We start from the raw sequence: 16040 nt of genomic DNA on the forward strand, positions 1-16040 counted from the left end.
CTATCAAATCGAAGAAATCAATGAGAAATTACAACGTCGAATAAAAAATATCACCGGGAAGGAATCTATAATAGCAATAACCGTTAATGAACCAACACTGTCTTCTGCAATCGAGATAAACTCTCCTGACTACACCGTGGATATATATCAATCATCGATCAGAACGGTATTAGGATGGCCTGAGATTCTACCCGAGGCGCCACCGCGTCTGCCTGAACCTAAAAAGTCTGATTATGTCCCGGACGCGCAGTCATACCACGAAGTTGAACCATCATGCAAACAACGTCTACTTGATACAAAAAATGCAACTTTGGGTAGTCAGTTTGTTTTCACCGATGGGGGCCGTATGTTTTGGACTTTTGGTTCTGAACTAATTCTCCAAAGAAGAACAAAATATGCGCTTATTGAAATAAGTGAAATGATTGAAGATTTTAAACTCATTAATCAAGAACATAAAACACAACAAGAGCGACTACGGCAACACTTCCAAGAACATCTTTTTGATATAACAAGTTCACGCAGCGAAATCATCACGCGAATAGAAATATTAAATCAACTCGTATCCGATATGGAGTATTTTCACCAGCGAGTAATTAAAGCCATAAGTGATCATGTTGACAGCGATAAAAATAATTCTAAACAACAGTTTTTAACTACATACAAGATAACAGAAGCAGATCTACCAAATTTTAAATTTCCCGGGTATAACGCAGACGAACTTAAAAAATCCACCGCCAAAATCATTCATGAGTTCTTCGATGACTTACTTACACGGTACAAAAAACATTACCACCGGCAACTATTCTCCGGTACAATAATGGTCCAGAAGAGCAAAGACGACATGTATCCCCGGAAATCGTAAATATAACCCCAGTGGTGGCGGTCAGTCTTGTGTGTGATGTAATCGATGGCAGCTACAGCAGGGACACAACAATGTCAAATCAAGCCCTGCAAGGATTCATTCTTCATTCATTCACGCCAAAAGAACCACCTGGATTTCTGATTGTGCAAGAGCCAATCAATCCGGCATATTTACGATGTCATAATCCACTGTTATCAAGAATAAATTTCAAACTGACCAGTCCGGCCACTTGTTGGATTTGAGATATGAGATAGTTAATATTAATTTATCAGTCAAGGTGGATATTTTTTTTACTGTCGCTCAGAATTATAAGAAACTTATTATTTTACTGAAAATCTGTCGACGCTCACAATTCGGAAAGTATTTAGCTAGTAAAAATCATGGAAATCGTCGGATTTGCTAATTCGGAAAGTATTTAGCTAGTAAATATCATGGAAATCGACTGAAATTCACAAGCAAGTATAATGATTTTATTTTTGTGCACGAGCAACAGTAAAAATATTTTATTTATATATATTTTGTGCACATCGACTGATTTGCTAATTCTGATAGGATTATTTACTAGTCAAAATCGTGTAAATCGACTGATTTGCTATTTCGGAAAGTATTTAGCTAGTCAAAATCTTGTGCATGGACTGATTTGCTAATTCGGAAAGTATTTAGTTAGTCAAAATCACGGAAATCGTCCGATTTGCTTATTCGGAAAGTATTTAGCTAGTCAAAATCGTGTAAATCCAACAATTTTCAGTGAAAAAAATATTGTAATCAGTTTTTTTTACTTTCGATTTCATTTCCACGTATTTTCATGGAGCACGGAAACACAACCCCCATGTGATCCCCTAACCTGTCAAACAACAGTCTAGAAGGCCCAGAAGGCGTGTTTGCAGAAGACGAAAATTCCCCACGTGAACTTCTAGCTTACCAAATGATATGCTAGAATTTGGAGGAATACATATAAGGACAACACAACATTGTATTTACACTATCTTCACCGTACCCCCTCCCAGATTGTCTTATGACATTCTAGTAGGTTTGACGGGTGCTCTTAATTCTAATTTACCCTAAGGACAAACAACAAACTTATACTTGATTTTGCTGCTGTATTAAATGTTTTAAGCAAAATATCGTTCTAGACTTGTGAAGGAATAGAGAAGTGAAAGCATAATTTAAAATCCAAAGAGCAGTGTTTTAAGTCACATAATGTTAATTAGATTATTAATGATAGGATACAAAATCAATAAACTATGTAATTTTATCCAACCAATGACACAATATCAAAAAGTACACTAATATTTTTATTATATAACCATATTTGCTCAAGATCTGACCCCAAACTTTCCGCTAATCCTTGATCAGTAAGCCATATACAATAAATGCAGACCCATGCGTGGCCCAGTGGCCCAAGTCACTCCTCTAGACAGATCACTGACATCTCACCTCTGCATTGGGGTTGAGACTGAGGCTCGGCTAACATGGGTATATGTGAAAAAGCTCGCCAGTAACTTCCTGTGCATAGCTGATTCTTCCCGGGGTCTAACTTCATCAAATATGCAGACTGTCATGTATCATGTGCTTAAAAATGGTGTTAAACCCATAACTACCACTACAATAAATGCCGGTGATAGAAATGACCAGTTTTCCTCCTTGCATCAAGTAAAAAAATATGAGTCAACTGTTAAAAAATAAAAGCATTATATCTATAGATAGACTGTTAGAGAGAGAGAGAGAGAGAGAGAGAGAGAGAGAGAGAGAGAGAGAGCCGGGGGGGGGGGGGCAGGAGGTAGAAGGAAGTAGAGATATTGACGGAGTGAAAATTAAATTGTCATTTTTATGTTTTATCTGTTTGACTGCTCTGGTGGCCTAGTAGTTAGAGCGTCCGCCTCGGATGTGGGAGGTCGTGGGTTCGAGTCCCGGCCGAGTCATACCAAAGACTTACAAAAATGGTACTAACAGCTGCCTCGCTTGGTGCTCAGCATTAAAAGGTTAGTGTTAGGACTGGTCAGCCTGGTGTCTGTGACTGGGTGGGACATCATGCTACATGTCTGTGGCATGATGTCCCAGTGCTAGACATCAGTATAAACTGCCACACTGCAGACATCGTAGCGATATAACTGAATTTTTTTAAAAGCTACGTTAAAAATCCAAATCACACACATGTTTACACGGGTATCTTGCTCTCTGTATACATACATAAACTGAAATGACTGACATCCTACTGGCGCAAACAATTTCCAGACAATACCATTTCTTTTAACTCTTGAATATGTCAACTTAGCCACTACAGCAACAATACCAGACATAAAATTGGCACCATTTTCATTCAGGAGAAAACAGCCACCATTAGAAGTTTTTTGTAGGAGGTGCAGCGAGAAGAAGAAATCAAGATGGCAGTCACAGGGGCTCGTATCGTTGCTTACAATTTACCTGTCATACATGCACTATACAATAACTACACAGTGCATGTATGACAGGTAAATTGTAAGCAACGATACGAGCCCTTGTGTTGGGAGTATGGTGGTTAGAGAAATATGAAAGTGAGCTTATATAGTAAAGTTATGCCACAATCGTCTAATTTAAGCTGGAAATTAAATGCTAGACCTGATCGGTGGGTAGGGGGTCCTGATCCCTCCCCCACCCGCTAAAAAAGCATACATACACATACAGTCACTTGACACTTGAAATTTGATCATCGTTTTCTTCTTACGCACATTTATTGGGTATTATGCACACTTTCAGCAAACAGACTTTTGCTATGGTGCCCTTTCGAGAAATATCAAGGCCCTTTTGAAATTTTGGAACACCCCTTCCCCAAACACTTGACCTGATCCGGCCCTGAAATGTATGTTAATCTAGAGCAAAGAACACCAAACAGACACATAATATCTTGAAGGTCGATGTCTTTATTTACTTATTCACCAATCGCTAAATTTAAGACCCGTGATACCGTAGCACTCCAGTAGAAATATTATGAACTTTTATGTTTCAGTTCCAGTTTCAAACCTTGTCTTTGATTATTTAAGTTAGCGACTCTTTTCAATAATTTAGACATAGTTTTTTGACGTTAAAAGTTTCAACGAGCTATTATACGTCTTCATCTCATGAGTAAAACAAAGTTATTTATTACACAAATAATATATAACAATATTAACCAGCATTCTCTACATGCATGTCCTTCGTACTTTCGAGGTCCTAGTTTTCAACGGATTTTACGGAAAAAGAAACATTGGTTATTGTATAAATTAAGAACAAAATAAAATATTTGAATGTGTAAAACATTGATAAATTTTTTATAATCTATTGATCTATGTAACTTTTTATATTATTTTTATGATTTATTTATTAAGTTTGTTCCGTTTATGTATTCTTTACCAAACACAAATTTGAGATAACGCTATTTTTAACTGCAGCTCGATTTTTTTTCGAACCCCTTTCGAAAAGTTGAGTGTGTTATGTCTTAACAAGGAATTTGATTCGAGATATAAGAAATGAAAAGAATGTCTTTTTATCTTAAATCAATTCAATACATCTACTTCAAATTTTTCATTAACTTTGAAAAAATAGGAAGCAATTTTAGAAATGTCGCCTTAATAGTTATTCACTGACGGTGGGAGGAAACACAACCTTAACACACGGTTAAATTTTTGCATAACAATATTTAATAAAATCGTGCATATCTTGCATCAGAATTTTTAAATACTAGTTACCGATGATATTGTGATACATGTATACAATTCTGCAAGTGAATCAGTCAGCAAGCTAAGCTACATAAGGATAGCACATATTAGGGTGACACAGATTTTGTCACCCTAATGCTACTGTCGCCATAATGACTACCCAGTGACAATGAACTGTCGCCGTAATGACGGTTTCGCTGTAACACACACACACACATACACACACACACACACACACACACACACACACACACACACACACACACAACTCTACTCCTCGTTCCAATATGTCAGGAAGGCACATTACGCTCGGAATCTTTTCTCCCAATTCTTGGTTAATTAAATTGCCAGCAAACGTTTGTTCCAATATGTCTGCATCCTGTCTTATATCCGCAAACGCTTGCTGCTGTATGTCCGAGATTTCATTGATTTCCGCAATTGTTTGATCACACTATATCTTCACACAGTATGTTCGAAATGTTTCTTTCAATATGTCCGCATGATCCGTCATGTCTGTAACATGTTTCTGTATGTCCCGAAGTTCCATTACATCTACATATGTTGTTCCAGTTCGTCCACAACGATTGTTTCAATAAGTTCACATGTTCGGTTGTGTTCTTAACCTCACATTTCAATGTACCAGTTCTATTTCATCTGCGAGTGATCTTCCAATATATCTGCATGTTCATTAATGTTTACAACCTTTGTTCCGATATGTGAATATATTATTTTATGTTCGCAACTATTTGTGTCAATATTTCCGCGAGTGTCATTAAATTCATAAATTCTTGTTCCAATATGTCACCAGGCTTGATTTTTATCCGATTACGTTTGCTGCTATATATCCGCGTGTTCGATTATAGTTAAATATGTTTCCTCTGTCTCCCCACGTTCTATTATGTCTGTAGCCATTTATCCTAAATGCCCGCAAGTTTCCGTGTATCTGTATCTGTTTGTTCCAACATGTCCGCAACATTTTGTCATTGCTTTAATGATTTGATAGTTGTTTTTTTGTAATTATGCAGCTGCAAAAAATTATCCCGCATAATTGTTGTTGCATTTGTTTCCTTTTGTGTGTGTTTTAGTGTTGAGAATGGAATTAGTAATTTTAGAATTTTTCTTTCATACCTTGCATTGGCTGCGCGAGAGTTCTAGCGCCCAGTGGCAATATTATAGTGGCGTCCCTACGTTGCCACAGAGAACATATGTTAATTGCCAACTTACAGCCCCCTTTCTAAATATATGTTTTGTGAAGAGTTGCCCCGTTACACTATGGTGAGGTGAAATAGCATGAACATTTAAGTTACAAAAAGGAAGCAGCCCCAGCGGCCCCGCACCACCCCAGCTTTATCTGGCGCCTGGGGACAATTGCCACCACCCTACCTCACCCCAGCCACCACTGATACTTTGTAATTAATTTGCGTTAACCAGGAATGTCCATCCTGCAGTACATTTGCTTCAGTGGAATTTCAGTTAGATTGTCTCAAAATTTGTGCGTACGTGTGCCTGTGTGGCGCATTACTTCAACTACTGCTCTATAATTGTACAATCTTTGTTTATACTTTCATGATCCTAAATTTATCTATTCCAAACATGTATTTATATTTTCCTATTTAGCGGCAAAATTTACTAAAGAAGTTTTTATATGTGATTCTCACGAAGTATGTATGAATAATGAATGTACGTTTGTTTTAAATCAATCGTCACTGTGCAACATGCCTATTTTAAGTCAATACCTATAGGAGAATCGTCTAGTTGTAGCGCTTAAGAATCACCATATGAGAGGAGAAAATAGACACCCACCCAACCCTTGTCCCGACTAAATTTAGAATACAAATATCACTACTGGGCTAATGGAGGAAACTATACAACTAGAGAACCTTGTTTAATTAGATCACTTAACTTTGAGGAAATACGAAAAAGTAAACCGCTAGTGACATTTAATTATCTGATTTTCTTATAAATATTTTGTGCAAACTGGGATTTTAAGAATTCCAACTATCTACCTTTCCATTAAAGATTTTATTTACTGAAGTGTGGAATAATGGATGGTGAATGATGTTAAAACAACACTGTTTAATATTTTAGAAGTACATATTATTCCATGTGACTGATATTTTCTGTACACTGTCAACCGATTCATCACAAGTACAAGTACATATTATTCCATGTGATTGATATTTTCTCTAAACAGTCCCTTTATTCATCACATGTTCACCTTATTCCATGTGATTGATATTTTCGGATAACGGTCCCCTTATCGATCACAAGTACAAGTACATATTATTCCATGTGACTGGTATTTATTGAAAACTGTCCCCTTATTCATCACAAGTACAAGTACATATTCAATGTGATTGATATTTTCTGTAAACTGTCCCATTATTCGTCACAAGTACAAGTACATATTATTCCATGTGACTGATATTATCTATAAACTGTCCCCTTATTTGTCACAAGTACAAGTACATATTCCATGCGATTAGTATTTTCTGTAAGCAGTCCCCTTATTCATGACATGTACATATTATTCCATGTGATTTATATTTTCTACAAACTGTCCCCTTATTCGTCATAAGTGCAAGTAATATTATTCCATGTGACTGATATTTTCTGTAAACTGTCCCCTTATTCATCACATCTACATATTATTCCATGTGATTTATATTTTTCTATAAACTGTCCCCTTATTCGTCAGAAGTACATATTATTTCATGTGATTGATATTTTCTGCAAAATGTCCCCTTTTTCGTCACAAGTACAAGCACATATTATTCGATCTGATTGATATTTTCTGCAAACGCTCCCCTTATTCATCACAAGTACAAGTACACATTATTCCATGTGATTGATATTTTCTGTAAACTGTCCCCTTATTCATCACATGTACATATTATTCCATGTGATTGACACTTTCCGTAAACTGTCCCTTTATTCATCACAAGTACGTACTATTCCATGTGATTGATATTTCCTGTAAACTGTCCCCTTATTCATCACAAGTACATATTATTTCATCTGATTGATATTTTCTGTAAACTGTCCCCTTATTCATCACAAGTACATATTATTTCATCTGATTGATATTTTCCGTAAACTGTCCCTTTATTCATCACAAGTACGTACTATTCCATGTGATTGATATTTCCTGTAAACTGTCCCCTTATTCATCACAAGTACATATTATTTCATCTGATTGATATTTTCTGTAAACTGTCCTCTTATTCATTACAAGTACATATTATTCCATGTGATTGATATTTTCCGTAAACTGTCCCCTTATTCATCACAAGTACATATAATTCCATGTGATTGATATTTTCCGTAAACTGTCCCTTTATTCATCACAAGTACATACTATTCCATGTGATTGATATTTTCTGTAAACTGTCCCCTTATTCATCACAAGTACATATTATTTCATCTGATTGATATTTTCTGTAAACTGTCCCCTTATTCATCACAAGTACATATTATTTCATCTGATTGATATTTTCCGTAAACTGTCCCTTTATTCATCACAAGTACGTACTATTCCATGTGATTGATATTTCCTGTAAACTGTCCCCTTATTCATCACAAGTACATATTATTTCATCTGATTGATATTTTCTGTAAACTGTCCTCTTATTCATTACAAGTACATATTATTCCATGTGATTGATATTTTCCGTAAACTGTCCCCTTATTCATCACAAGTACATATAATTCCATGTGATTGATATTTTCCGTAAACTGTCCCTTTATTCATCACAAGTACATACTATTCCATGTGATTGATATTTTCTGTAAACTGTCCCCTTATTCATCACAAGTACATATTATTTCATCTGATTGATATTTTCTGTAAACTGTCCCCTTATTCATCACAAGTACATATAATTCCATGTGATTGATATTTTCCGTAAACTGTCCCTTTATTCATCACAAGTACGTACTATTCCATGTGATTGATATTTCCTGTAAACTGTCCCCTTATTCATCACAAGTACATATTATTTCATCTGATTGATATTTTCTGTAAACTGTCCCCTTATTCATCACAAGGGCATATAATTCCATGTGATTGATATTTTCCGTAAACTGTCCCTTTATTCATCACGAGTACATATTATTCCATGTGATTGATATTTTCTGTAAACTGTGCATTGAATTGACAAACTTCCTATTTGCGTCTTAAACGTGAGGTATAATAATCTATTCAACCGTCTGATATCGAGTGTTCTATATTTGGAATTAGAGTTGTTGTCATTTCACAAACAGACTTATCAATATTGAATTTAAATGCTGCGTAATACGGTATGATGCATATCACGTTATTTTAAATAGGAATAAATCACCGTATATAAAGCAAGTTGTTGACGCCTCTTTTAAGAACACTACACTTAAAGTCCAGAGATGAATACTATAGGGAAATGTTGTGTCGTCGTCCTTTTGCTTGAGATTGCTATCAGGTGAGTTTATTAGTTTAAGTTTTTGTTATTCGTGAGATTTTGTCCAAAAAATGCATGTTAGTTGTAAAGCTCACGATATTAAAGTTTACTTTTCATGATGTGATGATCACAAGGGGGAGAGGGCAAGGGCGTGGAGAAGAAACAGTGGCGGGTTATGTTGTTTTAGTTTGCGTAGGCTTAGCTGGTAATTTTTCGATCACGTTCTGGCTGCAGTAAAAGAGATACTTAAAACTGCCGCAGTAATCTTATGGCATTACAAGTAATTACATATAAAATACACTGAGCATAAATAATATAATTCTATAAGAAAATTATTCAATCAAATGTGTTTGTATTTTATAGCATTATCCAGTTTATCAAGGGTCCAAATGAATATGAACATGTAAAGCTGCACCGTCATTTAGTTAGGTAATCATGACTTATAACTGTTTAAACTGACGTTATAATTTATGAGACGTAATAAACCAATACATAATCAGAGATAAGAAAATATTGTCAGGATTCCCCTTATTTATCACAAGTACAATTACATATTATTCCATGTGATTGATATTTTCTGTAAAACTGTCAACTTATTCGTCACAAGTACAAGTACATATTATTCCATGTGATTGATATTTTCTGTAAACTGTCCCCTTATTCGTCACAAATGCAAGTACATATTATTCAATGTGATTAATATTTTCTGTAAACTGTCCCCTTATTCATGACATTTACATATTATTCCATGTCATTTATATTTTCTGTAAACTGCCCCCTTATTCATCACATGTACATATTATTCCATGTGATTGATATTTTCTGTAAACTGTCCCCTTATTCATTACAAGTACAAGTACATATTATTCCATGTGATTGATATTTTCTGTAAACTGTCCCCTTATTCATCACAAGTACAAGTACATATTATTCCATGTGATTGATATTTTCTGTAAACTGTCCCCTTATTCGTCACAAGTACAAGTACCTATTGTTCCATGTGATTGATATTTTCTGTAAATTGTCCACTTATTCATCACATGTACATATTATTCCATGTGACTGATATTTTTTGCAAACTGTCCCCTTTTTCGTCACAAGTACAAGTACATATTATTCCATGTGATTGATATTTTCTGTAAACAGTCTCCTTATTCATCACATGTACATATTCCATGTGATTGATATTTTCTGGAAACTTCCCCTTATTCATCAGAAGTACAAATACATATTATTCCATGTGATTGATATTTTCTGTAAACTGTCCCCTTATTCATCACATGTACATATTATTCCATGTGATTGATATTTTCTGTAAACTGGCCTCTTATTTATCACACATACAAGTACATATTATTCAATGTGATTGATATCTTCTGTAAACAGTCTCCTTATTCATCACATGTACATATTATTCCATGTGATTGATATTTTCTGGAAACTTCCCCTTATTCGTCACAAGTACAAGTACATATTATTCCATGTGATTGATATTTTCTGTAAACTGTCCCCTTATTCATCACAAGTACAAGTACATATTATTCCATGTGATTGATATTTTCTGTAAACTGCCCCCTTATTCATCACATGTACATATTATTCCATGTGATTGATATTTTCTGTAAACTGGCCTCTTATTTATCACACATACAAGTACATATTATTCAATGTGATTGATATCTTCTGTAAACAGTCTCCTTATTCATCACATGTACATATTCCATGTGATTTATATTTTCTGGAAACTTCCCCTTATTCATCACAAGTACAAATACATATTATTCCATGTGATTGATATTTTCTGTAAACAGTCTCCTTATTTATCACATGTACATATTCCATGTGATTTATATTTTCTGGAAACTTCCCCTTATGCATCACAAGTACAAATACATATTATTCCATGTGATTGATATTTTCTGTAAACTGTCCTCTTATTTATCACAAGTAGTTAACAATGTAGGGTGGAGGAGCTTCGGACGTGTGAACATATTTGAACAAAATATTGCTGACACAAAGAAACTTTCAGACATATTCGAACAAACCGTTGCAGTCTAGCTGAAATGTACAGACATATCGGAAAAAAATATGCGGTCATAATTGAACGTAAGGACCTATTAGAAGAACAGTTCCCGACATAATCGCGCAGACATAACTGAACTTTAAAATATATTTGAACATGCAGCCACTTTGGAACTAAAATATCGATGCAACGGAACGAATTTCTAACTACGGACATACTGGAACATGTGGACATAATAATAGTGTAAACAGGGTACATTTTATATATTTTTATTTGCGCTCAAAGGATTACTGTAAAACTAAATCTTTGATTACCAGTATATATATATATATATATATATATATATATATATATATATATATATATATATATATATATATATATGCTTTCAAGTCACTATTTAATTATTTATTTATTCACTTACATCAATTGGTGTCAATATTTCAATATTTATTTATTTATTTATCTATTTATTTATTTATTTATTTATTTACAGCATCTGTCAGGATGATGAGACTTATAAGACATGCAAAAAGCAGTTGACGTACACCATCCGGAACAAATTACAAGCACCAACATTCGAGTACTCGCTCCAAATTCCGTTTTGTCACGAGCCCTTCATACGTATAATGGAGAGAGCAGTGAACCAGAGTGCGAACTACAAGTAAGCGTGAAGGAGAATATTTTGGGTCATGTATTTAGCTTTTTGTTGTTGGTCAAAAAATTCTTTTCACCGTCCAGTCTGGTAAATATTATTTAAAACTTGACTTCGTAAATTTATAACACATATAGAAAGAATATGCAGGTTTTAGTAGACAACTTAAATATTAATTGATGCATGGTAAAGTATACAATTATGAAGAAGGAAACATTGCTCATTATTTCAACAAATTGTCATCGATGCTGTTTATTTTCAGATTTACCGCAACTTACTTCCCTCAGTGGGCCTATTTTATTGATGCCATCAATGGTGTTCAGGGATTTTATACCGTCAACCAGACTTGGTGGCAATTCCTGAAAGCTCCCAGTTCAATGCTTCCAGTCGGTACGTATTGAGATAACACGGCTATAATTATATAAAATATTACTTGTGTATAAAACAAATCTATTGTACCACACTCATGTGTTATCGGGTTTCGATACTGACAAATATTGTTGGAGAGTTCTTGGACGTATCGCGACCTTAGGAAAGCGATATCTGCTATTTCCCAAGAATATGGAAACATATAAGTATAAAAGTAACAGCTGACTGCACACAATGTGTACTAGTGTGATATATATATATATATATATATATATATATATATATATATATATATATATATATATATATATATATATATATTCGCTTTTCAAAGTTTTGAACTAAGTTGATTGATATAAAACTGTAAACTTGGATCTAATGGAGCAGTCTTCAGTTTCCAACAACATCACTCTCCATAAAGATTGGCTTGTTCCATTCGGCCTCATTCAGCCTGTATGAAATGATGCATTAAGGTTTATAGCAGGAATTCAAAATGTTGTAGCATTTGTTGATATAATAACAGCACGTAGCACGGTTGTCTTTGCAAAAATTGATAAAGTGTTCTCTGGGAAAATAATATCCTGCATTAGGAAGATCTGCACTGATATTAATATTTTGATGTTTGTCAGTGGTGTTAGTTCTTAAACGTTTCCTATACTCGTGGTGTTATTGGTCCAAAGTCTTCGTCATAGTAACCAAATTTTAGCCGATGATGTAGCTGGGTGAGCAAACACTTGAAGGAACTTCCGTAATTTTAAGACACACTTAATTTAACAAATGACTGGCATGTGAAGATAAGCCCTCTATCAAAGTATTCACCAGCATAAAAATAACTCCCAGTTCTTTTATAGTAAATCGGTTGGTAGGGATTGGGCCCTCTTGTTTAAAAATTGTAGATGGTTCCCCTACATACTAAGGTTCCCTGTCTCGTTCTAGACAGGTTTCTTGACAGCTTTCATTTTGAAGAAGAAAAAAGGCGTATTTGTATGGTGTGAATTAATCCAACAACAACAACGCAAATATTACTACTATTACTGCTGCTACTAATATTGAAGTTAATGTTGTTACAATAAGTATCTTACATTCTTGCATCTATTCTATTTCAATTATGGCATCAATGTTTAGCTTGTTAAAATACGTCATACGTCTAATTTTACTCCTTGAAGGACATACAGAAACGAACCCCGATTAAAAAGGTTTCGTTGTAAAAAATACATCTGATTCCGAGGAATCGTGAACCGCGATCCCGAATGTAGGAACATCCTTAAAGCCAATTACAACTTCTGCCCTGGTTAGGACAGTCGAAAAAAAAACAAACCACAAAGGGGTGGGCGAACGCTTTCATTTAATGGCATGTTTTGGTAATGACAGCGCTATTTGACATGCGTCTTGCACGATTGCGAAACACGATAAACATTAGACTGATTCAATTTCTGTATATTTTCAGGGGTCAGTTTTTATTATCCGAAAGACGGGGACCATATCATATTCAACTTCACCCAGTCCGAAGGTCACTAGGAATTAGGAAAAAGAACGACTATCATCAAGTCAAAACCTTTCGAGAATTATTTGTTATGCAGATGATCAAAATAGAACATATGACGACAGATGGATGAAATATCGATTATTTTTGTACATTTATTTTGAATGAGATGAGATAACAAATATTTGTTTCTAGTTGGGTTCTTTTTCTTTGTTTGTGGCGGGGGGGGGTTGTTATTAAATTAGAAAGATTTAAAGCGTATATGTGCCAGTGTACATTTTTTACATTGAAAAAGTGCTTGAATAGAAAAATAAGCAACATAAATGAATACAATTACCACAGTAACTCCCCATACCCACCCACCCCCGGAAAATATGACGTGGTGATTAGTTCAGATTTAGCTCCTACATTCTGGCATTCCACTGCCAGCTCCTTGTCGTGACTAGCACATTTCGGTGTTGGCATAATGTGGGTTTAGTGTAGAAAATAGACACTTTTAGCCGAGGAGGGTGACAGTAGCTCCCCGAAAAGTGATAGGAACGTAGGCCATAATGTTGATTTGATGACATTATCTGGAATGCTGCTTTGTTTGATTAGCATACCTAAATCTCAGCGTGGTCTTCGAGGTTGATTGTGCTCGGGAAGGCTGGTTTCATGTTGATTACTTTTTGTTATAGCAAGCTTGGAATATACCAGAGTAAAACCGTTGTGTATGGCTCCGTGGTATGTGAGGTTTCCAAGGCCCTTAACAACAATGGCGTATACATTTGACAAAGTTAATTTTGTTTTCATTACAATCAAACAAGTGCTCCATATCAAAGGTATCAAGCGTATGTAACGGATGCTACGGTGACCTGTGTTGCTGTATGAGCGGGTTGCGCTGTTTATTGTGCTGACGTAACCATCATCGGCTGGGCTTGTGCTTCCACTGTCAGTTACGTTTATAAGTTATTGCTGTTTTTTCTCAAAATCGACATGTCTGTAGGTAATGATGTTACACTGAAGTGGATGCTAGTACCGCATCGTATCGAAAGAAAAGGTAGCTGTTAATGGTAGCCAGAGAGGTCTGAATACCTGGACCTTTTTATCGGTCATTCGCAAGACGTTCGTGGTTATACATCAGCAGAAAGTGCTGTGCATACACTGAGCATAACCGACTAAAGGAAATGCATCATCGTGACCCTCATTTTAGCCCTGTATAAATATTATGTCTTTCGCACTTCTTCAACGTTCATTGCCTTAAGATCCGCAAATGTCCGATGTCAGGTGATATTGTTTTTGCTGCACAAGAAGACACCATCTCAAACAGGCAGTCACACTGATGTGCTAGTTTAGTATCGATTTGGCACGGCCATAAACAACAACAGAAAAAAGTTTAAATGTTAACTCTCTGCTTTTTCTTTCGAGCTTCCAACAGACTTAATTACAAGAACAAAAGAAAAACAAAGAAGAAAAATAAACCCAAAAACAAAACAAAAATATTCTGCATGTTTACCATGAAGGGCATGCGTGTAAACTGGTTCGTATGTGCGAGGTATTTGTTTTGGATTTTATGTCATATTTACGAATTTTTCAATATACCTGGCCATCCTTCTTCACTCTATCCCCCTTGAACAACTGTGTAGCACGTATCAATTTAACGTAGCAAACAAAGTAAACATAATCCTGGACCCATCTGCCGATGGCAAAGACGCGGACTAACCGCGGTATAAGAGTTAAAAACAAGACCAAACTGTATTTTATATTCATTGATTTTAAGCAAACAGCATGCATCCTGAATTACTGATACATTATACTGTGACAAATCTGGTTCTGTGCTGTTCTTAGTGAGATCTTCACCCGGGTAATGTGTGTGATTTTGGGAGTTGCTTCCAAATAGCTTAGATATGATTATTTGTGCAATATGAAGAACAAATCTAATTTTAACCTGTGATAAAAGATAGAAATTCTAATGCTACAAAAGAAAACTAATTTGGCTTTGTGTAGCAACGGCAATAATGATTAGGAATAATTATTAATCGGATAGTGACGTTTCAAATAAACCATTACACACTTTCACTCGTGGTCTGTGTATCTTTTGCTAAAATTAGTCAAGAATGGAAACTTTACCCATTAAGGGTTTTGTAAAACTTTGTGTCCCCATCGTACACTGTTTCACTAGTATGTGAAATTTATGTTTGCCATATTTTTGGATAAATGAAGTTTCCGTTGAAAAGTTCAGAAATTTTTATGTGGTGGACAATTTTCTATTTTGCTTTAGGAATAAAATACTAAAATGAATAAATTAAATGGGTTGTCAGTAATCAGTTTTCCTCTCTCTCTCTCTCTGAAAAGTTTTTTTTGGCTAAGTCTAACTATAGAGTCCTTTACGTATTTCTACCCAAAGTAAACACAACTTGTACTTTGTTTTACAACGTGTCTGGTTTACATTTTTCCCTAGAGGTTTCACTGTCAATTTTATTAATTTTTTTTAGCGATCATTGCTTGCCAGGATGAAACAAGGTGCGATAGGCTTTGACATAGACAGTTCGGAATTAATTA

The 16040-nt window shown here is 35.1% G+C and overlaps 1 protein-coding gene across 2 annotated transcripts in view; it reads left to right on the forward strand.

The window, feature by feature from the left end:
• LOC149776310 (cobalamin binding intrinsic factor-like) overlaps positions 1 to 15557 on the forward strand; it is a 35554-nt gene extending 19997 nt beyond the window's left edge. Inside the window, exons 1-4 of one of the 2 annotated variants that reach the window (XM_089942792.1) lie at positions 8847 to 8990; positions 11489 to 11656; positions 11910 to 12037; positions 13464 to 15557. In XM_089942792.1, the coding sequence (XP_089798918.1) occupies positions 8935 to 8990; positions 11489 to 11656; positions 11910 to 12037; positions 13464 to 13534 (423 nt within the window). In that variant the 5' untranslated portion in view covers positions 8847 to 8934 and the 3' untranslated portion in view covers positions 13535 to 15557. Of the gene's footprint in view, positions 1 to 8846; positions 8991 to 11488; positions 11657 to 11909; positions 12038 to 13463 lie in introns of those variants that run through there. The other variant, XM_089942793.1, reaches the window with a different exon arrangement.
• Positions 15558 to 16040: the final 483 nt, after the last annotated feature.

This window comes from Sinohyriopsis cumingii, chromosome 18 (assembly GCF_028554795.1).
Source record: "Sinohyriopsis cumingii isolate HCF-2022 chromosome 18, ASM2855479v2, whole genome shotgun sequence".
NCBI classification, from domain to species: Eukaryota; Metazoa; Mollusca; class Bivalvia; order Unionida; family Unionidae; genus Sinohyriopsis; species Sinohyriopsis cumingii.